Here is a 27,096-nt window from a genome sequence, read left to right on the forward strand (position 1 = left end):
GGCTCCCGAGTGTCAGATCTTTCTGGTGGGAACGTGATCTGTTGGCATTACTTTCCTGTCATGGAGCCGCAGGTCACAGTGCTTCCACAGGCAGACACGATGCCTCTCTCTCTCAGATGCCCAGAGGTCGGAAGTCCGGGTCGTTTGGTCTCACTAAGTCCTCCACCAGGGCTGTCCAACCTGAGGCCCCCGGGCCGTGTACAGCTCAGGATGGCTGTGAATGCGGCCCAACACAAAATTGTAAATTTACTTAAAACATTATGAGATTTTTTTGTGATTACATGTCGCAGTGCGTTTAATGTGTGGCCCAAGATAGCTCTTCTTCTTCAGTGTGGCCCAGAGACGCCCAAAGGTTGGGCACCCCTGCTGGGCTCTAAGGGTCCTTCTATCTCTGCTTCACCGTGCGAAGCCTCTCTTCCTAAATTACCTCTCAGTGTGGAAGGCTGCTGCAACTCCAGCTATCACATCGGCTCTCCAACCAACCGGGAGGCGTACAGGAAAACGAAGGAAAAAGACAAGTGCTCAAGCCAGCTGTCTTAAGGAGATTACTGGGGGCCGCTGCCCAGCGCATCTCATTGAAAAGAACTTACTGATATAGCCAGGGTTAGCTGCAGGAAGTCTGGGAAATGGATTTTGAGTGGGTGCAGCCTGGTGTCGAGCTAAGAGTCAGGGGCCCTCTCGCGTGGGAGACGGGGAAGACAGGTACTGGGGCAGCCCTGGGAGTCTGCCCCAGATGGGCAGGGGGAACCATAACCTTCCCACCTCCCTCCACCCCCTCCTAGGATTAGGCTGACTAATTTTATTTTATTTCTTAAATTGTTATTTATTTATGTTTAGAGGGGAAGGGAAGGAGAGAGGGAGAGAAGTACCAATGTATGGTTGCTTCTCATTCGTCCCCTGCTGGGAACTGGCCTGCAACCCAGGCATGTTCCCTGACTGGGAATCGAACCACAGTTGTTTGGTTCGCAGGCCTGTGCTCAGTCCACTGAGCTACACCAGCCAGGGCTGGGCTAACTTATTTTAACAGATCAGAACTACAGAAACTTGCAGAAGTGAGGTCACCCACAAGGCAAAAGCAGGTACAGCCAGGCTCAGTGTGGCTTTTCTGGTCTAGACCTGGCAGACGGTGGCGCTGCTGCGGTGACGTTCGTTACCTGCACCGGGAGGGGGGCGCCCTGCTTACCTGAGAACCGCCCTGTTCTTCCTGCCCTTTTATTTTTTATAAGATTTTATTTATTTTTAGAGAGGGGGGAAGGGAGGGAGAAAGAGAAGGAGAGAAACATTGATTGGTTGCCGCTCACACGCCCCAGTCTGGGGACCTAACCTGCAACCCAGGCATGTGCCCTGACTGGGCATCGAACCATTTTTCCCTTCAGTTTTGCGGGCTGGTGCTCAATCCACTGGGCCACACCAACCAGGGCTCTTCCTGCCCTTTTATATCTCCCTCCCGAAAAAGCCTGCTCTGCGACCCAGCGGTTCCTATGCAAGATACTATTTGCAGATGCCTTGGTTGTCAAACCAGACCCAGACGGGCCAGTGGGCAGCATCGTCAGGGGACAATTCCCTGCCCCCACCTTGGTGGTTCCCCACCGAGCCCGGCAAAGAGCAGGCGCTGCTGGTGGCAGCTGCCAGGACAGACGTGAAGGCCTGCTCTCAGCTCCTTATGGTGAAAGCTGGCTAATTCTGTAAATTCTGTCTGGGCCGTCTGGTGGCAATGCTGAGTCCTGAAGAGAAGGAGACCGGACTCCCCAAATGGGTGGGGGGGGCGCTGTTTTCAGCCAGGGGGCTCTGGTGAGCCTGTGGGGGCTCCAAGGCCCCACTCAGGTTCCTGACCCTGCCTTCCCCTTTGGCTCCCAAGGTGAGGCGGCAGAGCGACACCTGGGGTCCCTGGGCTGACTGGAGCCCCTGCAGCCGGACCTGTGGAGGGGGCATCAGCTTCCAGGAACGCCCCTGCTACTCACAGAGGTAGGGGAGGCCAGAGTGGGTCAGCCTGTTAAAGCTGGGCAGGTGTGAGGGGTGGGCCGGGTCCTGGGCCTGCTCCCGGCCAGCCCTGGGTCGCTCGGAAGAGACCTGCCACACAGTAGATTTGTCCTGGGAGCTGCATGGATGGAGTATTTGAAGTCAGGTCATTTCCCACGTACTTCCGCTGGACTTCCATAATGCAGAAAATTCCTGTTGAATTAGTCATCCCCAGCAGGCCACCCTGTGCAGTTTCTCCCACAGTGACTTAAGACCTACTATGGTGTCCTGCGCTCTGATAGGTGCTATGGGGGGGTGAGCACAGAAGAGGGGGCGATGACTCCTTGCCTGTCAGTGGGTTTAGGTCGCTGTTCCTAAGAACCGGTGTGAAGAGAAAGGTCAGGCGTTAACCTAAGCACTTTGTACTCACTTGTTCCTTAGTTGTCAGGATGCCTTACCAGGTCGGGGTACGATACATCTTATTTTATCTCCAAGAGCAGAATTTGGGGCTTCTCTGGAAATTTGCCTGCAGAGGCAGAGTGGCCCCGAGTTAGACACACTCCAGGACAGTTGGGCTTCAAGTCTCGCTCTCCCTGTTACAAACACAGGGCTCAGTGCAGCTGTCTAAGGAGCTTCATGTCTGCGGGCATGCCCCCCCCCCGCTGCCTCTCTGGCCCACAGAGGAAGGAGTCTACAGAGGCTGGGGGGCTGGGGGCCAGTGGGGGAGCCCCAAGAGGGGTTGGGGGTGTTGGGTGACAGGGCGGGGGCTTCCTGGTGCTCTTGTCCTGCAGGAGAGATGGGGGCTCCAGCTGCGTGGGTCCTGCACGCAGACACCGCTCTTGCAACATCGAGGTAAAGCCCACAGGGAAGGGGAAACCAGCTTCCCGGACCCCCTCCCCGGCTGACCTCCCGGTGCCTCCCTGTCGGTGCACGGCCTGGGCTCCGTGGAAAGTCCCTAAGTCCCTTCCTTACCGTCACCGGGGGACAGAAAGGACAGCTTCGACCCCTTTCCCTCCAGCAGCCAGCCCAAAGTCCCCTACCCCCACCCCCCGCTCCTGGAGGGGAGGCCTGGGGACCACTCTGCCTCCCTGAAACTGCAGCGGGGGTTGAGGGAAAGAACCCATCTTCCCTGGGACCAGTGGGGTGGGCAGACCCCAGGGTGACCCCACTTCCCCCTCCCTGGGCCCCTGCACCTCCTCAGAGCTGCCCCGATGGTGCCCGCGACTTCCGGGCAGAGCAGTGCTCCGCCTTCGACAGCCAGGAGTTCCAGGGCCAGCGGTACCAGTGGCTGCCGTACTACGGGGGTGAGTGTGCCCTGCTACGGGGGTGAGTGTGCAGGCGGCCTCGGCACAGGTGTCCCTGCGGCCCCACCCTGCATGTCCCTGAGCCGGTCCCCATCTTTGGGATCTCTTTTACACATCAACTTTCATTTCATGTTTTTTATTACCATACTTCAGATGCTTTGTCAATTACATTAAAAAAATCCACCAGTACCCCCAGCACGTGCCCACATGGCAGTGGTGGCCATCTTGAGGTTTTCTGCCCTTTTCCCCCTCTGTGTATGTTTTATTAAAAAAAAATTTAAAAACCTATTGACTTTTAGAGAGAAGGGAACACCGATGTGTTGTTCCACTCATATGCAAGTTCATTGGTTGACTCTTAGACGAGCCCTCATGCGGGGTCAAACCTGCAGCCTTTGGGGGACAGGGACCGTGCTCTAACCAACTGAGCTACCCAGCCAGGGCCCCCGTGTGCATTTTCAAACGAAGCCATGGCTGGGGCCCTGCCGTTTCAAGTCCCACTTTTGACTTGATCCTCGAGGCCTTCCTGGTGGATCAGGCAAGCGAAGCTGGGAGGAGCCCGTGGACTCAGGGTCCCTGTCTGGAGGGCTGGCTCCAGGTAATTTGGAGGATGGTGTATGTAGATTGTTAATTTTTAGAGCAATACAGTTCAAGAAAGAAAAAACCCACTAGTGTGTATGTAATTACAATCTTTCAAGTGAGCCAGAAGGTACCTTAGGGTCCTTCTTCTGAGTATTGGTTTCCACGGCTCACTGCAGACGACTCCGGGAAACTCGATGGCCCTCTGGGTTCCAGCTTACAGAACATCATGTCCTGTGTGTGTCCTTGGAGGGGGGCAGGGACCTTGGTTAGAGGGGGTGCCCCCAGTGGGGGCCATTCACATTCGTTGCTCCTCCCGAATTCTGAGGTAAGCATATGTCAAAAATAATTTAAAGAGATCCATATTATAGAAACACTGGGATGCGGAGGAAAGGTTGGAAAGGGTTGCGAGCGTTGCCTTCTGTGTTGGGAAGGTGATCAAATCCCTGTTGGCATTTTTGGGCTGTTTAAACAATGTGTGTATAATACTTAGATGAATATAAAAATTAAAAGAAGAAAAAAATGACCTTAAACCTACCTCCTCCATAGAACCACTGCTAGCGTTTCAGTCTGGCCCTTTTCACTTTGTTTTCTCTGTGGTTATGTATTTGTTACAAGCATCTCCCCACATTACTGTATAGTCTTGGTTATTTTAAAAAACATTTATTTATTTATTTAGAGGGAAAGGGAGGGAGAAAGAGAGGAAGAAAAGCATCAATGTGAGAGAGAAACATCTGTTGGTTGCCTTCTTGCACATGTCCCAACCAGGGACCAAACGCAAACCCAGGCATGTGCCCTGACCAGGAATCGAACCCATGACCCTTTGGTCTGCCAAGCGAGCCAGGACTAGTCTTCATAATTTTTAATAGCTTTGTTAACATGCATAACATTCTATTGATAGATCATTTACTTAGAGTCACTGATTGTTAACACTTCAAGTTATTGTGGATAATGCCGAGATAGACCTCTTCAAGTGTCTGATTTTTTTCCTTATTCTGGGGTTTCCCATGGACTTGAGCCTCAGAGATGACGCAGCAGTTTCGTGGGACTCCCTGGGATGGGTGGGGGTGGGACTCGCAGTCACTTGGAGGGGCTGCTGCAGAGGCTTCCTCCCCCCCCCCTTCCCGTTAGTGTGCTTTTGGCCCTGCCCACACTCCACTGAGTAGAGTAGCCTCAGCCCTTGAACCTCACCAGGGTCTCAGTTTTCCGCTTTTGCCTGCCCCAGCTCCGAACAAGTGTGAGCTGACCTGCATCCCCAAGGGGGAGAACTTCTACTACAAGCACAGGGAGACCGTGGTGGACGGGACGCCCTGCGAGCCTGGCGCTCGGGACGTCTGTGTGGACGGCATCTGCCGGGTGAGTGCCCCCCACCGCCCCCTGCTGGTGCCGCCCTGCCCTGCAGGAGCAGGGCCAGTGGCTCTCCTGAGCTTGATGTCTTCGCAAGGCCCTTCTAGCTGCCTTTCATCACAGATGCTCTATGACCCTCTTACCTTTGCCCTTTGAAAACTTCAGCCCCAAGATGGGAGCAACCTTCTGGATGGCAAGTTACAGGACCCAACTAAGCTCACTTTTGAAAAAAGCCACCGAGGAGGGGTGGGCTGGCTGGGGTGACTGAGCGGTGCAGCTGGAAGCCTCTCTCCCTGCCTTTTGGCTTCCCTCTCCTGGGCTCAGAGCTGGGATCAGGCAGGTTCTTCCCATGAGGTGTGACCGTGGCCACCAGCAGCTCCAGGCTTCCACTGTCCCAGCCTGGCCACTCCCCCCGGAAAGAGCACCCCCTCCCCTGGAGTTTCAGCAACCTGGGTTGCTCCTGCTTTGTCTTAACTTGGGGGTCCCCTCAACCACTCCCTTTGAGCAAGGCTGCAGGCCACTGAATTGCCCACACCCACTGCTGGGAGCTCTGTCCAAACTCGGTGGGGGGGTGAGCTGGTCCCCAAAGGAAGGAGAGGTGTTACTGCCAGGGAGGGGGGAGGATGGGTGCTGAGCCGCGGAGGAGGCAGCCAGCCAGCCACAGGTCCGGTCCAAGGCTTACTCAGCCCGTGATATTTCTAGGCTTCGTGGTTCATCTGAGAGTTTTTAGAAATTGTTACAAATCTCCAAAAATTTTTTCCAATGTACTTACTGGAAAAAAATCCACGTATACTTGACCCCGCTCACGTCAAACTCATGCTGTTCAAACCCCTGCAGTCACTGCTCCTCCCTGACCTGGCCCAGCAGTCAGGGCTCAAATCCTTGCATGTCCGTGACCCCCTCTGGTCTCTCCTTCATCTCTGCCCGGCAGGTTGTCGGCTGTGACCACAACCTAGATTCGTCACGGCAGGAGGACAAGTGTCTGCAGTGTGGGGGTGACGGCACGACCTGCTACCCCGTCACCGGCACCTTTGATGCCAATGACCTCAGCAGAGGTGGGGGCCTCCCGAGGTCCGCAGACAGTTGAGACCAGGGCCTGTGCCTCCCTCGCCCGACTCCTGCTCCGGCTGAGTCACTGTCACGGCACCTGGAGGGTCTGCTCCGGCGCTCAGGGCCTGCCTGAAGGGCCCGAGCTCCTGGCTGGGGCTGGAGGCCAGGGCCTGCCACAGGAGCCCATGGGCCCATGATGGTGGCGGCCTGCGCCCACACGTCCAGTGCAGCTTCACGCTGCTGCCACATAAACGCCCCTTCCTGCCCCTTCCCCACTGGCCCCCTCCCCAGTCTGTTCAGGTGCTGGAGCCCGCCCGCACCCCCTCCTGTCCCCTCGGCACAAACACTCTTCCCCACGCGGCCCAGCCTGCTGTCTCCCACCGGCCCTGCCCTAACCCTGCTGTGCTGCTGGGCGCTCGGTGTCCTCAGGCCGATTCCTCTCCGTGGCTCGAGTGCTCCCAGAGTCTCTCCGCTTCCTCAGGCTACAACCAGGTGCTCACAGTTCCCGTGGGCGCCACCAGCATCCGCATCGAGGAGGTGGCCGCCAGCAGGAATTTCCTGGGTGAGGACAGTTTGGGCGCAGGGGCGTTGGGGGTCGTGCCGGGAAGCTGGTGGGCCCGGCAGCTGACGGGCTCACTGTGCACAGCGGTGAAGAGCATCCGGGGTGAGTACTACCTCAACGGGCACTGGACCATCGGGACCGCCGGCGCCCTGCCCGTGGCCAGCACCCTCCTGCACTACGAGCGGGGCGCTGAGGGCGACCTGGCGCCTGAGCGGCTCCGTGCCCGTGGCCCCACCTCGGAGCCCCTGGTCATCGAGGTGAGCAGGGCTGGCAGGAGGGACCTCTGGGGTGAAGGGGGCACCCTGTCCCCTGGAGACTGGGAGGCACCTGGGGCCTGGGCCAGCGGGAGGCTGCAGGAACGGGTGCAGGGGGAGGGCTGTTAGGGACAGGCCTCAGCCGGCTCCGCCCCTGCGCAGCTCATCAGCCAGGAGTCCAACCCGGGTGTGCGCTACGAGTACCACCTGCCCCTGGGCCCCGCCCGGCCCGGCTTCAGCTGGAGCCACGGCTCCTGGAGCAACTGCAGTATGGAGTGCGGTGGAGGTGAGGGCCACAGCCCTGGGCACCCGGGCACGTTCCTGTCCTCCACGCAATCCAGCTCTAGGGGAGGTGGACAAGTACCTGAGACATCGGCATGTCATGGGGGACACCTTGGGGAATCTGGGGGTCAGGGGACTCCATAAAGGGCCCCCGCCTAAGCTAGGAGAGCCAGAGAGGGCACCCCGAGGCCAGGGCATCTCCCAGGAGAGGTGTGCCCTTGGCAGTAGCGGCAGAGCCTGGGGCCGATGACAGAACTCCGACCCTCAGTTCCCTCCTCTGTAAATTGGGGACGGTGATGGCTTGTACCGCAGGAGGTCATCTGAGGCTTAATCACGATGACCAGAACCTCGCCCGGCCCAGAGGGGGTGTTCGGTTTTGAATGCTGACTCACCGCCGCCCACTGTGGCCTGGCCTCTGCAGGTCACCAGTTGCGCCCTGTCTTCTGCACCATGGACAATGAGGTCTACCCTGACCACATGTGCCAAGGCCAGCCACGGCCGGCCAACCGCCGCCCTTGCAGCCTGTACCCCTGCCCACAGACGAAGCGGTGAGGCCCTTGCCAGCCCCCTCCCCCCACGGCGGGGCCCAGGCACTTGGGTAGGAGGGATTGGGGTGCCTAGGCTGCTCTGCGGGTTGAGCAAAGAGATTGGGTGTCCCAGGACTCCCCACAGCTGTGGCTGGAGTGGGAGTGGAGGCGGCTGTCACTTGGGGAGGCTGTGGAAGGGCCTGAGCTTGAGGCCCAGGGCTGTTCTGTGCACTCCCGTATGAACACACAGCACCCAGAGTGTCCAGCTGGTGGCAGGAGGGCTGGGGAAGGTACCGGAGGCCCAGCTGTCCGAGCCTCGGGGGATGCCCAGTGGTGGGCCAGGGGCTGGGCCGCGGGGCCTGAGGGCGTCTGCAGCGCCTTTGCTGCCGCACAAAGGACTTCTTACCTGCACCGGGAGCTTGGGGCCTTGCTGGGGCCTAGTGCGTGTGTGGGAACAGTCACCTGCAGGGCTCAGACAGCCCTTCTACCCTCGAGGCAGCTGGCCTCTCGGGGTGCTGAGGGGCTTGGCTGAGCGTGTGACATGCTGGGGCCGCCCTTTCCTCTGGGGCTTTGGGCCAGGACCACCCCGGGCCACCCCACACATGGGTGAGCACAGCTCCTCTGGCAGACGCCTGAGTAAGGTCACACTCTGAGGGAACGGAGTCTGGCTGGGGTGACAGGGGACCCAGTGAGCAGCAGAACGGGGTGTGTGTGAGGACAGGAGAGTTGAGATGGAGGCAGCCAGTCTCCACTGGCAGGCCCGCAGGCGGTGGTGAGAGATGGCGAGGGCCCGGGTATTGGCCTTCGTGCAGAGCTCTTTGCCTCCCGCAGCTGCTCAGGTCCGTGGCCAGAGGATGGGCCAGGTTGGGGGTCCCCAGTCCACTCCTGTGTGTGAGAGCTGGTGCCCCCTCAGGTCTGGACTTTGGCCCCGACCACTGCCCCTGCCTTATCAACAACTCCCCTCCCTGCCAGCTGGAAGTCAGGGCCCTGGACACCCTGCTCGGCCTCCTGCGGTGGCGGCTCCCAGTCCCGCTCCGTCTACTGCGTCTGGTCCGACGGGGCTGGTGTCCAGGAGGTGGTCCAGGAGGCCCAGTGTGCAGGCCTGCCTGGGAAACCTCCCACCGCGCAGGCCTGCAACCTGCAGCGCTGTGCAGCCTGGAGTGAGGAGCCCTGGGGAGAGGTGAGGCGGGACCAGGCAGGGGTGGGCAGAAATCAGAAACTGGGTCTTGGGCCCAGGGCAGGGCTGGGAGCGGTGTTCTCTGCCGCGGAAACAGACCCTGGGAGGTGAAGGGACCTGCTGCGTAGGCTTGGAAGCTGTGGCCGAGGCTGGGAGAGGGAGCAGGTGCTTGGACTCCTGCTCCAGTGCCCGCCCTCCTCGGGGTTGCAGGCAGGGCAGGAAGGCTTTGCCTTGGCGGGAGAAGCAGCTGCATACATTGTTCTGCGGGGAGGGAGGGCTCGCACGCACTGTCTGAGGCTGTTGGTCATGGCTTCCAACACCTGCATATATATGTCCAAGTTGCAAACGCAGGAAGGTGGAAAATGCACCTCGGCCTGGTGGCAGCACCCCCGGTTCAGGCTGTGTGACCTCAGGGGAGTGACTTGGCCTCTCTGGGCATGGGAGCTGGACATGGGTGTTGTCCACCCTCCACCCCGGGCTGGCGGGCCTCCAGCTGCCTGACCCAGTGTGGCTCCTTCCGGGCGAGGACAAACTCCTGCTGACGCCTGGTCCTTGCAGTGTTCCGTCAGCTGCGGTGCCGGGGTCCGGAGGAGAAATGTCACTTGTCGGGGTGATGAGGGGTCTCTGCTCCATGCCACAGCGTGCTCCTTGGAGGACCAGCCACCTCTCACTGAGCCTTGTATGCGTGATGACTGTCCCTCCCTCAGTGACCAGGCCTGGCATGTAGGCGCCTGGGGTCTAGTGAGTGCTCACCCCCTCCCGTACCTGCTGCCCAGTCCTGGTCCCGTGGGTCTCTGGCAGGTGGCTGCACGTATGCCCATTCTTGGGTCTGATGTGCATTATCAGGCACCTTTATATCCTCTCCCCCTCTATTCCTCACTCCCTCCCCACCTGCACCCTCCTCCCCACCTGCACCCTCAGGCTCGCTCCCTGTGCACAGCTTCTCTCTTCTCACCCACGGGCCCTAGTGCTCCAGGAGCTGCGGCTCAGGCACTCGGACACGGCAGGTCACCTGTGCCATTGGGCCACCCAGCCACTGCAGGAGCCGGCGGCCGTGGAAGCCTGCAGATGCGGAGCCCTGTAACACACAGCCCTGCCACCTTCCTCCAGGTAAGACCAGAGGGTGGGGTCTGGCCAGACCCCTCCTACCAGCCTGCTGGCCTGGGCCCCTGCCTCCCGGAAAGCCCTCCTCCCCCCACCTCCCTGCCCCTGTAAAGTGCAGCTCTACCAGCCTCACAGCCAGCCCTGGAGGTAGCTTCCTTTAGCCCCCCACCCCCACCAGCTCACTGTGACCATGGTCACTCTTGGGTTCGTTCTCTGGTGCTGTGGTGGTTGTACGTGGCTTGTAAGCCCCACTGGTCATGCAATTCTTGCAGGCCAGGTCTCCGACTTCCTTATTCCTGTTCACACTTCCCCACAGGACTTTGCTAGTCTGTGATTGGTGCTCAGTGTTCATAGGGTCACTGAGAGACTGAGCGCAGAGCGGGGACGTGGTCCAGGGAAGACTGTCCTCACACGCTGCTCGGCCTCCCCCCTCCCCAATGGGGAAGGGGGCGTCCCAGGCGTCAGGAGCTGCAGGCTGAAGGGCACAGAGGGCAGCACTCGCTTGCGTGAGCACATGATACTGCGTGAGCACATGATACATGCAGGGGTGTGGGTGTGGGCTCACTTGCGTGAGCACATGATACTGCGTGAGCACATGATACATGCAGGGGTGTGGGCTCGCTTGCATGAGCACATGATACTGCGTGAGCACATGATACATGCAGGGGTGTGGGCTGGGGTGCAGGGGTGGCCCTCTCTTACTGACACTAGTGATGGGGCCCTGCGAGCCATGATGGGGGGCGGCAGGGCTCCAATGGAAGCGCAGGGCAGGGTGGCTGAGACCCAGTGGCCTGGAGTCGACAGCTCACTGGGCTGGGCGCAATCTCCACCCCACTGCTGACCAGCCACGTGGCCCTGGGCCACTGCCTCCACCCTCTGACTCTCGGTTGCCCATTCGCACTGTGGGGTTAGTGAGTGTGACTTTCTGGGCTTGTGGTCAGTCACTTGGCGCACACTCTAAACACACAGTGCTTGAAAAGCAAGCACCGGTGGCGGTGGCAGTGGTGGTGGTGGTGGGGTGCTGTGCAGGGGCCCCTGGCGCCTCAGCCTGGCCCTCGTGGGGCATGAGCAGGTGGATCCCGAGGCTTCTGCGAGCCCAGCTCCCTAGAGCCACTCAGTGTCCCGGCACCCCGGACGCCTTCCTGGAAGCGGTGTCCCCGAGCCGGCCTCTGAGAGGCCTTCACGTGGGTAGAAGGGAAGGAAATGGGGCGAGAATTTCAGGCCAGGCTGCGTGGTTAAGGAAATAACCTCCACGATGACTTTTATAATTGTAAAAATAATGTACGCTTCTTGTGGAAAATCTGGAGAAACTGGAAAAATAGTGTCTACAGAGAAACTTGAATAAATTTCGGCTCCATCCATTAGTGGTTTAGCCTACTTCCTTGAGATGTGCATGTGGTTGGCTCCTGTTTTCCCCTTTAATGCCACGTGGATGCAACACTTCCAGGCTCATGATTTCTAGGAGCTTCACAGAAGTTCGTGATGGGTGAGAATGAGGATTCGTTGTTTCTGGTGGCTCGGGTGCTGTAACCAATGTGTGGTGCATACTGACGCATGCCCAGCAGGGGGAGCCAGGGGTCGAAGGAGGAGCCCCACCGGCGGGCGGGCAGGCAACTCTGCTTCTCCTCTTTCTAGGCTGCAGAGCAGCTCTTCCCAGCAGAAACAGGTTCCACCCACAGATGTCATTTAACATTTCCTGAGAGGCCCAGAAAAAAGTAAAAAAGAAAAAAGTGAATTTGTACTTAATATATTTTATTTAACTCAATGCAATAGTTTAAACATTCAGTTGATATAAAAATTATGAATGGGCCCTGGCCGGGTGGTTTCGTTGGTTAGAGCATCATCCTGTGCACCAAAAAGGCTGTGATTTGATCCCCGGTCGGGGCGCGTTCCTGGGTTGTGGGTTTGATCCCTGGTCGGGCGAATACAGGAGGCAACTGTTGGATGTTTCTCTGTCACATTGATGTTTTTTTCTCTCCCCACTCTTCTCCCTCCAAAATCAGTAGAATATATCCTCAGGTGAGGAATTGGATATATTGCATTCTTTTTTTAAAGTTAAATCTCACAATCCAATATATAATCTACACTTGCATTCACATGCTAACATTCCACTGACGTATGGAACCAACAGTTAGTTTTCCAGAAATGGACAGTTGACAGAGTGGATTCGCTACCAAGTTGTTCCCAGCTCACTGAGCTGTTTTTCTTTACATGACTCAAGCATTAGTATTTAAAATGGAAACTAAGGTCATCCCAGTGAAAGAATTTAAAATCGGTTTCTCAGTCACTCTGGCCACATGTCAGCACCCAAAGTCGGGCCCTAAGCCCAGGGCGTGAGGTGGGGACCGGGGTCTGTCCAGGTCTGTGCTCCTGGGCTGGGGGGCGCTCAGGGCTGCAGGTTAACTGTCCCGTAGGGCCTGGGGGAGCCATCAACAGTTTTGGAGCTGGCTGGTGACACCTTGAAAACTATTTACGAAGACAGACTAGGCACCTGCCTGAGGGTCAGACGGAAGGGGAGACAGTTGGGGAGCAGGGCCTGGTGGGGAGCAGGCTGCAGAAATGCAAGTGCCAGAAAGAGCAACAGGGCTGGCGCTGCAGAGCCTGCACCCAGAGGGTGTGTGGGCGGGGGTCGGGCCTCTAAGGGAAGCCGGAGGCAGGGCTGGCTTGGTAGAAAGGGGCCTCTCACGTTGAGGGGGCAGAGGGGCCCAGGCTGGGCCCGAGGGAAGGCGGGTAGGAGGTGACGGGACCGGGGAGAGAATTCGAGTCTGAGGAGGCTTTGGCCCGGGTGGGACCGGCAATAAAATGAAAATGAAGGCTTTGCCGCATACCTCCTAAAGTCTTCCAGACCTGAATTATTATTATTTAAAAAATATTTCCCGGAGACTGGTGAGATGTAGTCCACGTGGAATGGAATTTTCACTTACCTTTTAATAATTTGATTCCGTTGTGTAGCAATGTACTTACTGTGGGAAAGTTCAGAACTGCTGACACACAGCGGGAAGGCCCCCGCCCGGCCCTGCCCTGGCGCCCCTCGCACGGACCCCTCAGAAACTGCCGTGCGAGCATCTGCGGTGGGCTCTGCACGTCCTATGTTCATCACCGTTTAAGAAAATTCCTGTTGCCCAGGTTTTCTTTGCTTGGCCTTTTGCATTTTTCTTCCACATTTTATGGTGAAAACATTTTAATAACCCTTGTGATTAAATATTATATACCATAAGATTCACCCATACATTCTAATGGTATAATTCGTGACATTTAGTGAATTTACCCAGCTGGGCAACAAGATGATGAAAAATTGTAAATATAGAAAAGTTGAACTGTTCAGTGAGTAGCCATGTACATACTTTCTAAATTCTACAATTAATATTGCATCGTATTTGCTATTTCATTATTCTCTTTCCACCATTTCATCTATTAATCCAATTATTTTTAGTACGGGATCTTTTTAATGAGGTAAAAATTTGCATAACATACGGTTGACTGTGTTCATTTTCTGGTTAAACTTTAAAGTGTGCAACGTGGCAGTTTTTGGTGGGTTCACTCTGTTGCACAGCCACGAGCTGTCCCCCAGGTTCAGAAATTTTCATCACCTACGACAGGCCCTTGCACCCACTGAGGAACCCCTCCTTGGGGTCCCCTGATCTGCTTTCTGTCCTCATAGATTTGCCTGTTTTGGATTTTATCATGGAAAAGGGTCAGTGCCCTTCACCTGCTGAGGGGTGTCAGGCTCAGCTCCCCCTTGTGGCCATGTTGAGTAGTGCGGCTGTCCACATTCGTGTCCAAGATTCCATGTGGACATGGGTTTTCATTTCTCTCGGGCATGTTGCTAGAAGCATGGTATTACTGTAAGGTAATCCCAATGTTTAACTTTTTGAGGAATTGCCAGGCTGTTTCCACAGTGAGCACATCGTTTTGCTTTCCCACCAGCCCCGTATCCCAGTTCCGGTTTGTCCCCACGACTAGAGCCATTCTGTGTGTGCGTGCGGCCCTCGTCCTGGCTTCGTTTGGCACTCCCTCAGGGACCAGTGATGCCGAGCATCTTCTCATGTGCCGGCCACTTGTATGTCTTCTTTGGAAAAATTCCTCATTCAAATTCTTTGCTCATTTTTAATTGGATTACTTGTTTTTTCATCAACCCAGTTGCGCATCACTTTTTGTTTTTTGTAGTTGGGATCAAACATAGATGCTAGTTTTATGTCTGGCTCTCTTTTGTGCCGAACTGCAATATTAGCATTTTCCGTGTGATTAAAGACCCTTTTAAAACATGGGAAGCGTGGAACCCCAGGGTGGGGGCACATGCTGGTCAGGGCTGGCCACGGCTCCACTCTGCTCCTCTCCTCTGTCCTTCTGCACCCTCCCGCGGCTGCCCTGGCTCCCTGCAGAAGTCCCCAGCATGCAACACGTGCACAACAGCCTCAGGGCGCCCTGGATGTCTTTGGGCCCTCGGGAGGCCCCTGCCTCAGGTGAGGTGCTTGGTGGAAGCCCCCAGCCCAGAGCCCTGGGGGTGGAGGTTGGTGTTGGGGGGAGTGGGGAGCAGAGAGAAGTGGGTCTTATGTGGACACTGATGAGGTGAGGAGCCAGAGGGCACATCACATGGCTTTTGCTTCCCTCCTTTCTAGATTCCAGAGGCCAGGGGTGGACACCCTGGGAGCAACCCTCAGCCCGGGGTAACCCCGGAGGAGACCAGGGTCCCCACCTGCTGGCTCCAGGCCCAGCCTCTTCTCTGCAGCAGTCCCCGAACCAGCAGCCCCTGTGGTCTGGCTCAGGGCCCCCTGACTGCAGACATAGCTCCCACGGGTGCTGCCCTGATGGCCTCACAGCATCTCTTGGGCCACAGTGGCAGGGCTGCCCTGGGGCCTCTTGCCAGCAGAGCAGGTAGGAACTTCCTCCTCACCAGGGCAGAGAGGGCAGGGCCTGTGTGGAGGGAGATGTGTGCGCGCGTGCGCGCGCGCGTGTCTGCATGTGTGTGAAGTTTGACAGGCAGGGTAGCCTCTCTGCTCAGAGATGGGGTGTGCGGAGCTCAGGAATGGGACTGCAGAGGTGTTGTCTCCAGCTGCCCTGACTGCTTCCTCCTGTGCCTAGTGCCAGTGAAAAGGCTGCTTTCTCTGCAGAGTTGAGCCCAAGGCTATGGGAAGACATGTGGGGTGAGGGAGGTCTGGCTTCAGCTCTCAGTCCAGATGGGCTCCCACCCCAGGGGCTAGGGTGCTAAGGGGCCAGCCTTCAGGCCAGTGGCCTGGGGCTGACTCCCAGCTCAGCCACTTACTAAGCATGTGCTGGGTAACCTGGGCAAGTTACTTAACCTCTCTGATCTTGGCTTCCTCTGCTGAGAATTGGGAACAGTGACAGCCATTGGGGTGACTGAGAGGATGAAAGGAATGCCACCGTGTCTGGCACAAAGAAGGTGCTCAGCTCCGTCTTCCCTGCCCCTTCCTTCCCACGTCCTGGTTGTGGGAGCGAAGCCAGTGCTGGGTTCCTGGCACTTTCTGCCCCAGCTCCCACCTGCTGGTGCTTTGTAAAAGTTCCTAGGAGCCGGATGACCAGGCAGGCTTGGATTAATTTCCCCTCCTCAGTTTTGTGGTGGGATGTGTGAGTTGAGGACTTACCGATTATTTTTTTAAGACTATTTATTTACTTTTAGAGAGGGGGGAAGGGAGGGAGAAAGAGGAGAGAAACATTGATCAGTTGCCTCCTGAATGCCCCCAACGGGGGACTGGGCCTGCAACCCAGGCGTGTGCCCTGACCTGGACTCTCCCCGTTGACCTTTCGGCTTGCTGGACGATGCCCAGCCCACTGAGCACCACACCAGTCAGGGCTATAACTCTGCGTGCTGTGTTATAGTTGCCCTCCCTGCTGGCCACTAGGTGGCCGGCAGACGCAGAGTCTGGGTCTGCAGGACAGGGTTCCTGGCGTGAGGAACACACCACCTCCCACTGGAACCCTCTCCTGGTCGGCCGCCAGCACGGGGAACCTTGGAGCAGGGGTCCTGGCGTGCGGGAACTAAGGGTCCCTCAAAGGGACTGGGTGGCCCGACGAGGGCTGTGCACGCCTGTGTAGGTACGGGTGCTGCCCCGACGGGGTGTCCAAGGCCGAGGGGCCCCATCGGGCTGGCTGTGACAGATCGCACAGCGGCAGTGACGGCACCGGGAGCAGGCCGGGGTCCAGAGCTGCGGCGTCCACAGTAAGTGTCCCGTTCTCATGATGCGGCAGTAGTCCCGTCCCGGGCCCTGCTCTGTGTCACTGTGCGGCTTTGGCCTTGGAAGGAGGAGGTCTCGGAAGCCTGCTGGCCCGGGCCGTCCTCCCGAGGACACCAAGTTCCAGAGGTGGGCTGGGGCTGGAGGTTTGTGCTGACATTCTCCTGGGCTCCAGTCGCCCCCTAGCACTGGGGCTGTGCACTGTGGGCCCCCAGTTCTGCCTCCCTCTTCCTGCTGTCCTCTCCCAGGCAGCCTGGAGTCCCGCCAAGAGTCGGACCTCTTCCCCACTTTCTCCCCAGGCCCCCAGGGCCCACCAGGCCCCCCAGGACCAGGCCCAGCAGAGGGAGCCCAGCGAGTGCCGGGGCTCCCAATTTGGCTGTTGCTATGACAACCTGGCCTCTGCAGCAGGCCCTTTTGGAGAAGGCTGCGTGGGCCAGCCCAGCTACCGTGAGTGGAGGGGTCCTGGTGGGTGGGCTCTGGTCCCATGTGTCCCCACCCTCACTCAGAGCCGAAGACCTCCCCAGGCTCAGCTGTTTGTTCAGTTCTTCCAAGTATATATTGACCACCTTCTAGGTGCCTGGCCAGAGAACAGAGTCAGATGTTTCCAGAAGTTTGCACTTAAGGCTGCCTGGATGCTCTGGGGGATGGGAGGAGTCGTAGGTGGGGGTCCCAGGAGAAGGCCCCTCCTGCTTCCTGGGGGCTCAGAGCCCTTCAGAGGCAGAGATGGGGAGGGCCAATCAATGCAGGGGGTGGGGGCGTGGGGCATCCCCACCCTGCCTGGGACGAGTCCTGGAGGAAGGTTGTCGAGGCCGGGGCATGGGATATACACTTCTGAGGACTGACAAGGAGACAAGACCGGCCGGCGGTCAGGGGCCAACCACAGTCACATCTGAACGTGGAGGAAAGGAGCAGGCTGTGCTGGGGGGAGGCTGCTGGAAGGGGCAGGTGGGGGCTGGGGTATGTTCAGAGGTTGGCAACAGGGTGGGCCCCTCGCTGGGCGTCTTCACAGGCCTCTGGGAGCTCAGGGCTGGGTCCTTATCAAGGTCGAGCTGAGCACATCAAGGTCAAGCCCTTGGGCTGCTCCATGTGCACTCCGGTGGTCTGGTCAGGGATGGGGAGGGGCACAAGGGAGCCAGTCCAGGGGTTCACAGCCCTGACCTTTTGGAGGTCTTAGCTCTGTGGGCGGGGGCGGCTGGGCTGGCTCTGAGGCTGCTGTGGTCCAGGGCAGGGCGGAAGGCGTGCTTCATGAACGGGGAAGGGCTGCCGTCTCTCGGGTGGTGGGCGCTGTGTGGCCCCCTGGGTGACACGTGTCCTCCTTGCCCTCAGCATACCCCGTGCGGTGCCTGCTGCCCAACGCCCTCGGCTCCTGCACAGACTGGGCCACCCGCTGGTACTTCATCGCCTCTGTGGGCCGCTGCAACCGCTTCTGGTATGGTGGCTGCCACGGCAACGCCAATAACTTTGCCTCAGAGGCAGAGTGTATGAGCAGCTGCCGGGGGTCTCAACAGGCACCCCGCCAACCTGGGCCTGGGGCTGCTGGCCAGGGCACCCACAGCGATGGTGGTGGCAGAAGTCATGGAAGCCAGCAGGAGGCGTACCACACTCAGGCCTCAGGAGAACAGGGCCAGGATCAGGGGCTCAGCGCCCCTGGACTAGGCAGAGATTCGGGGCGGCCAGCATCACCTTCCCACAGCTCCTCCTACAGGTGAGCCTCACCTCCAGGTAGGAGGAGAGAGGTATGGGCCAGGAGCTGAGCCTGTTGGAGCTAAAACCCTGAGGTCAGTGGGTCCTGTCTCCCCATCCCTTACTTTGAATCCTGTGGACGGCCCCGCCCGGGGGCCTCGTGCGTGGCCTGGGGAAGTTCAGGCTTCGTGGGCCAGGCGGCCAGTGCTCGGAGATGCCTGGACTCTCCAGCCCATCTTGCCACTGCGCCCCAGGGTCTGTCTGGTTAGAGTTTATGGGCTTCGTGGCTTGGCACGTCCTTGGACTTCTCCAAGCCTCAGTTTCTTGACCTGTAAAATGGTGATGTTACCTCACAGGTTTCGGGGGTTCCATTTGCTGTTACTCTTGGGACTGGATCATGTTAGTGGGAGACTGAGCAGGAAGCAGGCGTGTGGGCCAGGCCCCCGCGTGGGTCTGGCGTGTGCTGTCTGTGCCGCCCTGTGTCCCGGGGCTTCGTGCCGCCTCCCACTGCAGCAGCAGCAGATTGAGGTGGCTGTGCCCTGGGCATGGCGGGGAGGGCGGCTTCCCGAGTCCACGGACTTCTGGAGCTTGGGCTCCTGTGCCACCGCTGGCCGTGCAAGTGCCCGTGACAGGATGGGACACAGCCGACGCAGGGCAGCCCCTGGTGCTGATGTGTGTGCCACTCTCCAGGGTGAGCTTGGCAGGCTCGGGGCCCTCTCTGGTGCAGGCGGCCCTGGGGCAGGCGGTGCGGCTCTCCTGTCCCGACGACACCTCCGGGGACCTCCACACCAGGTGGCAGAAAGACGGACAGCCTGTCTCCTCTGACAGGTGTGTGCGGCCTCTGATCCCCTCTGGGGCGGGAGGGTCGGCGTGGGCTGCAGGGCCCTGGGGCCTGGGGTCGGGCTCACTGTCGTCCTCGGGAGCCCGGAGCCCAAGCCCAAGCGTCCATTCCGTTCACGGAGGCACAGGCTGCAGCCGGACGGCTCCTTGGTCATCAGCCCCCTGCGGGCAGAGGACGCTGGCACCTACAGCTGCGGCAGCCGGCCAGGCCGGGACTCTCCGAAGATCCAGCTTCGCATCACAGGTCTCCGTGCCCCTCCCCGCACAGATTCTCACGGGCCCCATGGTGGAGTGGACTGGCCGGGGGCTTGAGCCCGGTGCCCCTGTGGCGCAGGGACTAGGGTGCTTCCTCGGGCCCTGGCATCCTGGCGGCAGGGACCACAGATTCCAGTGGGACGGGGGTGGAGGTCTTGTCCCTCGTGGGCCTTGTTTCTCCACGTGTCCCCCACCAGCCTCATGGCCCACCCTTCCTTCCACTCCCTTGTTCCTTCTGGCCTCATGACAGGGGGTGACACGGAAACTGAGACAAGGCACTTCGCTCAGACCAGGGACCCCAGCCAGGGCCACAGTCCTCAGGACTCCCGCCCAGAGGCGGGTGCTGGGGGCCCGGGGACCATCGCCTCCTCTCATTCATGGCCCAGGGCCAGGTAACAGCATGGCGGTGCCTCCCCCCACCCCCGAGGGCCAGGGTGCATGGGGGTCTCAGGGAGTGAGAGGAGCGGAAGGCGAATGGGTCCCCAGGCCAGTGCGTGCTGTCCCCAGGCCTGCTGGCCCACGCTCAGGGCTCTACAGTCCCGAGTCCCCGAGTCCCGGGGCTCAGCCTCTGGAGGAGGGTGGTGGGGCCTCCTCCTCCCCCCCCAGCAGACGGGGCACTGCGGCTCAGAGCCCTGGACTTGGGAGCATCAGGAGTTAAGGGCCTGAGGCGGCCTTGGAGGAGGGCACCGTTTACGGGGGTGCGGAGGGCTGGGGGCGCCTAGGTGAGCCACCAGAGGCAGACACGGAGGGTGGGGAGGGGGCGGTGGGCAGTGGAGGTGCTGCTGGACTCGGCCCAGGTAGTGACCGAGGGGGTCCTTATGGGACAGGGTGGCAGTGTGAGGAAGATAAATCTGGCCAGAGTGGGGAGGGCCCGTCCCCAGGCACGGATGGGAATGAGGGAGGCAGCGGCCAGGAGCCCTTCTGGGCTGAGGGGTGCCCGTCCTGCAGGCTGCGCCTGGACCAGAACCAGCCTTGGGTGGTGGATGCCCGCCCAGGCCAGCGGACCCGGCTGACCTGTCGCGCTGAGGGCTTCCCACCCCCGACCATCGAATGGCAGAGAGACGGGCAAACCCTCTCTTCCCCCAGGTGTGTGCAGCTCCTCTCCCCTCCCTCCTGGCCCCACCCAGGAGTCACCTATGGTCTGTCAGGGGCTCTCTGGAGTGGCGCTTCTGGGCAGACCGACAGGCCGGTCTCTGGGCCATTCCAGAGGGTCAGGCCGGCGGAGGGAGGAGAGGAGGCAGACACGGTCTGGCTGTAATTAGAGCGGCCCACGTTCGCCGACCCGCGGGCGCGGGGCTTGCCTCGCTGTGCAACCTGCGGAGGAGCCACGTGGAGCTGGGTGTTACCGTCCCCATTTTTCACCCAGAAGCTTAACGCCACACACCTCCGAAGTGGCGGGATCAGGATCCGAGACTACTCAATGAGTTGCTCCAAACTGGAAACCCAAAGAATCCTGTATCAGAAATTCTTGTCACGATTCGCAGCCAGGGTTACAAGCCGGCACCTTCATAAATGAGAGTGCCGGAGGCCGGGCGGCCCTCTTGTCAGACCCACCGCTGCCCCCCTCCGGCTCCCCCAAACTCCACCCCAGTGGGATGGAGCCCCTGACTCTGTTCGGTCCCCAGACTCCAGCAGCAACCTGATGGCTCTCTGGTCATCAGCCAAGTGACTGTGGAAGATGGCGGCTTCTATACCTGTGTTGCCTTCAACGGGCAGGACCGTGCCCAGCGATGGGTCCAGCTCAGAGTTCTGGGTACGGTGCGGCCCTAATTGGGTGGGTGACTGGGGCCTTGGAGGTCAGGTGGCATGGGTTGGACAGGATCGGCAGTGGCTGACAGCGCCCTCTCCTTGGACTCAGGGGAGCTGACAATCACAGGGCTGCCCTCGACTGTGATGGTGCCAGAGGGCGACACAGCCAGGCTGCCTTGTGTGGTGGCAGGAGAAAGTGTGAACATCAGGTGGTCCAGGTAAGGCTCCATCCTGGGCAGGCCAGCCCTCCACCCACAGCTGAGCCTGTGCGGCTGGAGCACGGGGCCCGCCTTCCTGCAGGGAAGGCCTTCCCACGGGCGGCCCTCTGTGCCGCTGGCTGGCCCGTACCACGTTTCCCTCCCAACCATGGTGCTGCCGCTGGCTGGCACCCGGTGACTGTGGCTCTTGGGGCCGTCCTGTGCATTGCAGGATGTGTCGTGACCCCAGGCCTCTGTTCACTAGGTGCCAGTAGCCTCCCTCACAGGTCATAACTCTGAAAAATGTCTTCAGATGTTACCAGATGTTCCCCAGTGGCAAAATCTTTGGGTTTGAGAACCACTGGGCTACACTTGGCTTTGGGGACCTCAGGGGCCTTTTACCCCAAGTTGGTTGGCCTGATTCCTTCATTCAGCATGCACTTTTTTTTGCCTCCTCTCTCCTGGCAGTGTGTCAGGAGTAGGCTGGGCTCTTGGGACCCCAGGACACTCAGAGCCCTAAGCATTCCCGGGGACCCTGGGAGGATCTGAGCCTCCCGGGCACTCAGGCACGGGAGAGCCCCACATGCTGTCTGCACCGAGGAGCGAGGCTGCCCCCATCTGGGAGAATCAAGGAAGGGCTGGCCACGGAGGTGTCGCTGGCTGGGCCTCGAAGGCTGAGGAGGGGAAGGATGTTCTTGGTCAAGTGAGAGGTGATGCCAGGATGGAAAGGGGCCCTCCCCTGGCTCTTCCCAGCAGCGAACATGCTCAGGACTCCCCTCTTGTACGCACCCCACATTTCCCTGCAGCCCGGCCTTCTACCAGCCTCCTCTCTCCAGCTCCACTGTTTATAGCGGTATCCCCTCCTGTCCGCCCCACGCAAGGCTCATTCCCTGTACTGGGGCCTCACATCCACCCTGCTCCCGGGAGGGACCGCTCTGGCCGAGGCCACGAGCTACCTACCTGCTCCTGAGCCCTCTGGACACGTTCCAGTCCCCAGGCGGCCTGGGTTCTTCCGCTGACCACTTGGGGTTCCTGAGACCTTCCTGCCCTTGGCCTCAGGTAGCAGCAGGCTTCTGGTGTCCTTCCTGCTTCTCTGGCGGCTGCTGCTGTTTCCCTGGCTGGTTCATCTCCTCATACCTATCCCTTAGACGCCAGTGCACTCATGACTGTCCCTGGTCCTTGGTTTATCGCACTTCACCTTGGGCAAACAGGTAGACGTGCAGTTTCCAGGACCACCCACCTGGGTGCAGACCTCGAACCCGATGCTTTCTGGTGTCTCACAGGCATGCAACGTGCAAAACTGGGGAAGAACCTCCCCCTTCGCCCCCTCACCGCCACCCTGAGTCTCCCCGTGGCAGAGGGACACCACCATCACCCAGTGGCCCAAGCTAGAAGCCTGTCATCCTTGGTTTCCTCTCCCCCCGCCTCCCACATCTGGCCCTCACCCCAGTCCCTTATTGCCTGTGCCGTCTCCCTGGTCTGGTTTCAAGCTTGTCCTCCACCTCCGCTGCAGGCAGTGAGCCTTCCAAAGTATCAATGCCGTGTCAGTCTGGCCGCCACCCCTCCATCACCCCAGGACGCAGCACAAACTCCCGGCCAGAGCCATGCACACTTCCTCTCTCACTGACCCTCCCGCTCTGGCTTCAACCTTCCTTCAAGCTCAGGGCCCCATGTTCCCTGTCTGCCAGCCAGCTGCAGCCTCATCCTCAGGCCAGGTCTCAGGGAAGTCTCCCCCAAACCGCTGCATCCCCACCTCAATACCCTGGAGGCAGAGGGTGCTTATGTCCTTCATCCGGCACAGGGCCTGGCACTTCGTGGCTGCTTTCAAGTCCTTTGTTGATTGAAGGTGAGCGTGCGCTTCCTTTGTGGGGAAGAGGCCCATGTACAGCAACTCAGATCACTGCTCGGCTGGTGTGAGCTTTGATAATGTCCTATCTTTTGGGTACCCTGTCCCACCTCTTCCTTGAGGTGCGTGTCACCTGTTTGTCTACAATGAGGGAGCAGCTGACTCTGGAACAGCCTCCGATCGCCTCTTCCCTCTGCCTCCTGGTCCTGGGCCCTGGGAGCGGCGTCACACAGTCCTGGGGCCTGAAGACTGGAGGCCCCGGGCAGCTCTCCCAGTATCCTCTCCCTTCCAGGAACGGGCTGCCCATATGGGCTGATGGCCACCGTGTCCACCAGTCCCCAGACGGCACACTGCTGATCCACAACCTGCAGGCCAGGGACGAGGGCTCCTACACCTGCAGCAGCTACCGGGGGAGCCAGGCAGTCAGCCGCAGCACCGAGGTGAAGGTGGTCCCACCAGGTGAGAAAGGCCCCTTGTTCTTGAGAGCTGGCTTGTGTGCAGGAAGGAGGAGGAGTGCAGGCGCTGCGGTCCGTGGGACTTGGGCCCAAACCCTGGCTCACTCCGCCAGTTACTGGTGTGACTCGGGGCAGGAGGCCCAGCCTTCACAAGACTCACACCCCTCGTCTGTGCAGGGGGTTACTCCAGTGCCCGACAGGGTCACAGTGAGGACAAAGGAGGTAATGTGTATGGCAGCATCCGCTTAACAGGTGACGTTCGTATTATTTTTTAGACTTACTGGTCTTGAGAAATATGACTGACTGGAACTTCATCATAAGACTTAAGGCGGAAAGATCATCAAAATCTGTCCATTCTAATTTGGGTGGCAAAACGTGGTCCTATGACTGAAAGGCGCCTTTATGGCCCTCTGACCACAGAACCCAGAAGGGAAAGGGCCGAGGTTAGAGTTGCCGTCCCACAAATGAGACGGGTTCCTGGAAAGAGCTCAAGCGTGTTTCCACAAACCATGCAGCACGTCTGGCTGAGGTGCTGCTAGAACCTGGGTCCTTTGACTTCTCATATTTAATGTTCTTTTTACTGAAGTAGTGCACCTGTGAGTGGGAAGAATTTTACTTGCATTATTCAGGAATTTGACATTTTAGTTTTATATTCTCCAGCTCTTGCTGTGAGTTGCCAAATTTCAACAAATCTAAATACCATATTGTAAGATGCATTATTTTCATACCACTAAGAAAAAAAAGGGCTGCCAATTAAAGGGCATATTGCTAAGGTCCTGTCAATTAACATGCAGTCCAATTTGCAGGTGTTCAAATATGAAAATAAGAGCATCTCATAATTGATGAAACAGCCTATGGCTTAATGTTCACCCTCACAAGAGCTCTACATTCAAATGAGCCAGAGGGAAAGGGGGCAGCGAGCTCTGCCCCAGCCCAGCCTGCCCTCCCATTGCGTCCTTGGTCTGAATTCGCTGTCAGCACAGCAGGGCCTGAAGCTAGTTCTCACGGGGCTTGCAACAGACCCGGGGAGGGCGTGCCTGGGCAATCCCTGCGCTGGCCTGCAGGCTGGGACGTTCATGGCTGTCAGAATGGGGTGGAAAATGGTCAGTGCAGGAAGCTGAAGGTCCATGGTAGAGATGTTGCTCAGCGAGTTGGACTGACACCCAGTCTTCCAGTCTGTGAGCTCCGTAGAAGAGTGACTGGGACTCACACCCCCGGGGCCAGTCCAGTGCTGGGCGTTGCCAGGTGCTCAGATAGGTGGTGACTGATGCACACACACACCGCCTCAGTGATGGCACCCTACTGCAGGGGCTACTCTTCACCTCTGATCCTGCCCAGCAAACTGACCTCTTGTCTACACAATAAGCAGATTTGCAAGACTTGAGACAAACTGGAATGCAGATTTATTTTAGAAAGAGAGCTAGCTAGCTGTTCAGAGGACCCTGGCGGTCGTGTTTGTGATCAGCTATAGCCAGGTCTGTGTGGGGAACCAACTTACAATCAGAAACTCGCTTGCTGAGGGCTGCAGGGGGCCAGCGGGGTGCTCCTGATGATGTGTGCTTTCCATGCTGGATGTGCGCGCTGCTCATCTAAGGTGTTTTGGGAGCATCTCTCTTTACAAGAAGTGGTCTCCGTCCTAAGTGTATTCATTCCACTGATTAGGGTTCAGATAGCTGCTCACTGCCATTTACGTTTTCCTGTGCGGGCCTCCCTTTGCCCTCGTCCCAGTTTGGTGGCACTGGCATTAGTGCTGGCAGCAGGGTATTGGTGGTGCCAGAGCCAGTTGCAGTCCGGTGGGGACACACTTCTACCTTTGTGACTAAAAGATTGGTTAGAAACAAAAAATACTACAGGGAGAAGACACAGGGGTCACTCAACTTTTTAAGTAAGAGGGAATGAGGCTGTGGGGCAGCACAGTTAAAGGCTCAGCCCCAGCTGCACTCACTGTGTGCCCGAGGGGCTGTCATCTCCATCTCGGATGAGGAAACACAGGCCCACAGCAGAAGCGTCGGCCAAGGTCATCCAGCTGGAAGGTAGGAGAGCCGGGGCTGCAGCAGCTGAGAGGTGATACGAAAGGTACTGCTTTTTAAAACCACACGCATAAACGGCTGCTGTTCGTGTAAGTGTAGGTAGTCAGCACTCACGTCACAAGAGCCTTTGTAGTCACGGTCTTTTAGTTGCACTTTGGAAGGAAGCACGGGGCAGCGGGGATAAGCCTTCCCTGGGCCCAGGCGGTCTGCTTTTAGGGAAGGTGCTACGCAGGCCTAAGCCAAGGGGGAGCAAGAGCCCCTTCCAGAAAGAAGAGGGAAGTTAAGTCAAGAGGCCACTTCAGTCCTGAGATGAAGCAGTGGAGTGGCACTCACACAGGGATTTACGAGCTACAGAGGCAGTTCCGCCTAGTCAAGGCAGACGAGGAGGCGACCAGTGCTCGGTGCAGTGTTGGAGCCCTCGCTCACAGGCCTGTTTTCCTGTCACCTTGCCTGACACTCACTGCTTTCTCGGGGCGGGGGGGCAGGTGGAGAGGAGAGACTGGAAGTACGCGGAACTAAGAGACTAAGATCAGCTGGTACTATCAAAGGCAGAAAACTTGAGGTTGGAGAAAATCAGCAGTGAGAGAGAGGACAAGGCAGCTCTTGCCAACTCAGTATTTTCCTGAGGGCTGATCCTACTCTTTTTTCTTCCCATCTACAGGCCAAGGCAGTTGTCATTCAGCCCTTCAGGTCCTAACAGAAGGGTAGGGAGTTAACTTCCAGAGATGTTCAATCACCCAGTCAGTTAGTATTTGGGAGTCTGCGATGGGCTGCACAAGAATAAGGGGGGAGGACTGCATGCTGAAATAAGGCCTGCAATGGGTGGAAATCGACTTCCGGTCAAGATGGCAGAGCAGATAAACGTGTTTGCCTCCTACTGGGATCACAGTATATTATATGTGAGTTACAGAACAACGATCATTGACAACCACCCGAAGACTAGCTGAACAGAAGTCCTATAACTAGGGACACACAGAACAAGCCATGATGAGACTGGTAGGAGGGAAAGAATAGGCAGGCCCCACACCCACAGTATGGCAATTAAGAATCATGACAGATATGTTGGCTTTGGAGGTCCCCCTGAGGAGTAGGGGTCCCAGTCCTGGGGCACCAGTGCCAAAAGGAGGAGTCCCTATAACATGTGGCTGTGAAAAGGAGGGGGACTGAGTCCAAATGAGATGAACGGCTGCAGGAGTGCCAGGTGCTTCCCTTGAGGGGCCCATGCACATACACTTGCTCATGGACTCACTCATTCTGGGCTCTGGTGTGGGGAGGGGGAGAGCAGCTTGAACACCACCAGGGACGTACGGGGTGGCAATCTCTGGGCAAGAACCACTGCTCCTTTGTCCAGCCTCCCCTGCACCCAGCTGGCAGGGGCCAAATCTGAGCTTTCCATTAACCTGGCTAACACTGTTCACCTCACTCCCACTTAACCTATAGCCAGCCCAAGCCACTTTCAGTCGCTTTTCTATGAAAATAGTTTTGTAAAATCTATTGTAAAACTTTTGTAAAAATCTCCTTAAGGTCTAGAAACCCCAAACAAGCAGCCACTGGCCTCAGCATGCTAAGCAGCCCCAAGTTTGGCACAAGAGGCAATTGGTCTCAACTTCCAATATAACTCCCATCAGATGGCAGCAAACCTGGTATAAGCTGCAGCCAGTGTTGGCCTGGAGCACAGCTTCAACCGAGTGGCCATAAAACCTGACAC

General features: G+C 58.3%; 1 protein-coding gene across 1 annotated transcript in view; it reads left to right on the forward strand.

Annotated features, from left to right (window-relative positions):
- The window catches only part of PAPLN (papilin, proteoglycan like sulfated glycoprotein), a 38,411-nt gene that overhangs the window by 5,337 nt on the left and 5,978 nt on the right, over positions 1-27,096 (forward strand). Inside the window, exons 4-27 of the mRNA XM_053673314.1 lie at positions 1,859-1,965; positions 2,751-2,811; positions 3,161-3,263; positions 5,065-5,195; positions 6,118-6,241; positions 6,718-6,798; positions 6,883-7,055; positions 7,215-7,338; positions 7,756-7,882; positions 8,834-9,041; positions 9,597-9,779; positions 10,007-10,148; positions 14,525-14,605; positions 14,762-15,017; positions 16,197-16,320; positions 16,633-16,780; positions 17,660-18,038; positions 18,707-18,844; positions 18,979-19,100; positions 19,362-19,503; positions 20,060-20,197; positions 20,737-20,864; positions 20,970-21,078; positions 23,196-23,362. Coding sequence (XP_053529289.1) covers positions 1,859-1,965; positions 2,751-2,811; positions 3,161-3,263; positions 5,065-5,195; positions 6,118-6,241; positions 6,718-6,798; positions 6,883-7,055; positions 7,215-7,338; positions 7,756-7,882; positions 8,834-9,041; positions 9,597-9,779; positions 10,007-10,148; positions 14,525-14,605; positions 14,762-15,017; positions 16,197-16,320; positions 16,633-16,780; positions 17,660-18,038; positions 18,707-18,844; positions 18,979-19,100; positions 19,362-19,503; positions 20,060-20,197; positions 20,737-20,864; positions 20,970-21,078; positions 23,196-23,362 — 3,496 coding nt within the window. The remainder of the gene's footprint in view (positions 1-1,858; positions 1,966-2,750; positions 2,812-3,160; positions 3,264-5,064; positions 5,196-6,117; positions 6,242-6,717; positions 6,799-6,882; positions 7,056-7,214; positions 7,339-7,755; positions 7,883-8,833; positions 9,042-9,596; positions 9,780-10,006; positions 10,149-14,524; positions 14,606-14,761; positions 15,018-16,196; positions 16,321-16,632; positions 16,781-17,659; positions 18,039-18,706; positions 18,845-18,978; positions 19,101-19,361; positions 19,504-20,059; positions 20,198-20,736; positions 20,865-20,969; positions 21,079-23,195; positions 23,363-27,096) is intronic.

The sequence above is a fragment of the Artibeus jamaicensis genome, unplaced genomic scaffold (genome assembly GCF_021234435.1).
Source record: "Artibeus jamaicensis isolate MK-2021 breed Jamaican fruit bat unplaced genomic scaffold, CSHL_Jam_final contig_851, whole genome shotgun sequence".
Lineage (NCBI taxonomy): Eukaryota > Metazoa > Chordata > Mammalia > Chiroptera > Phyllostomidae > Artibeus > Artibeus jamaicensis.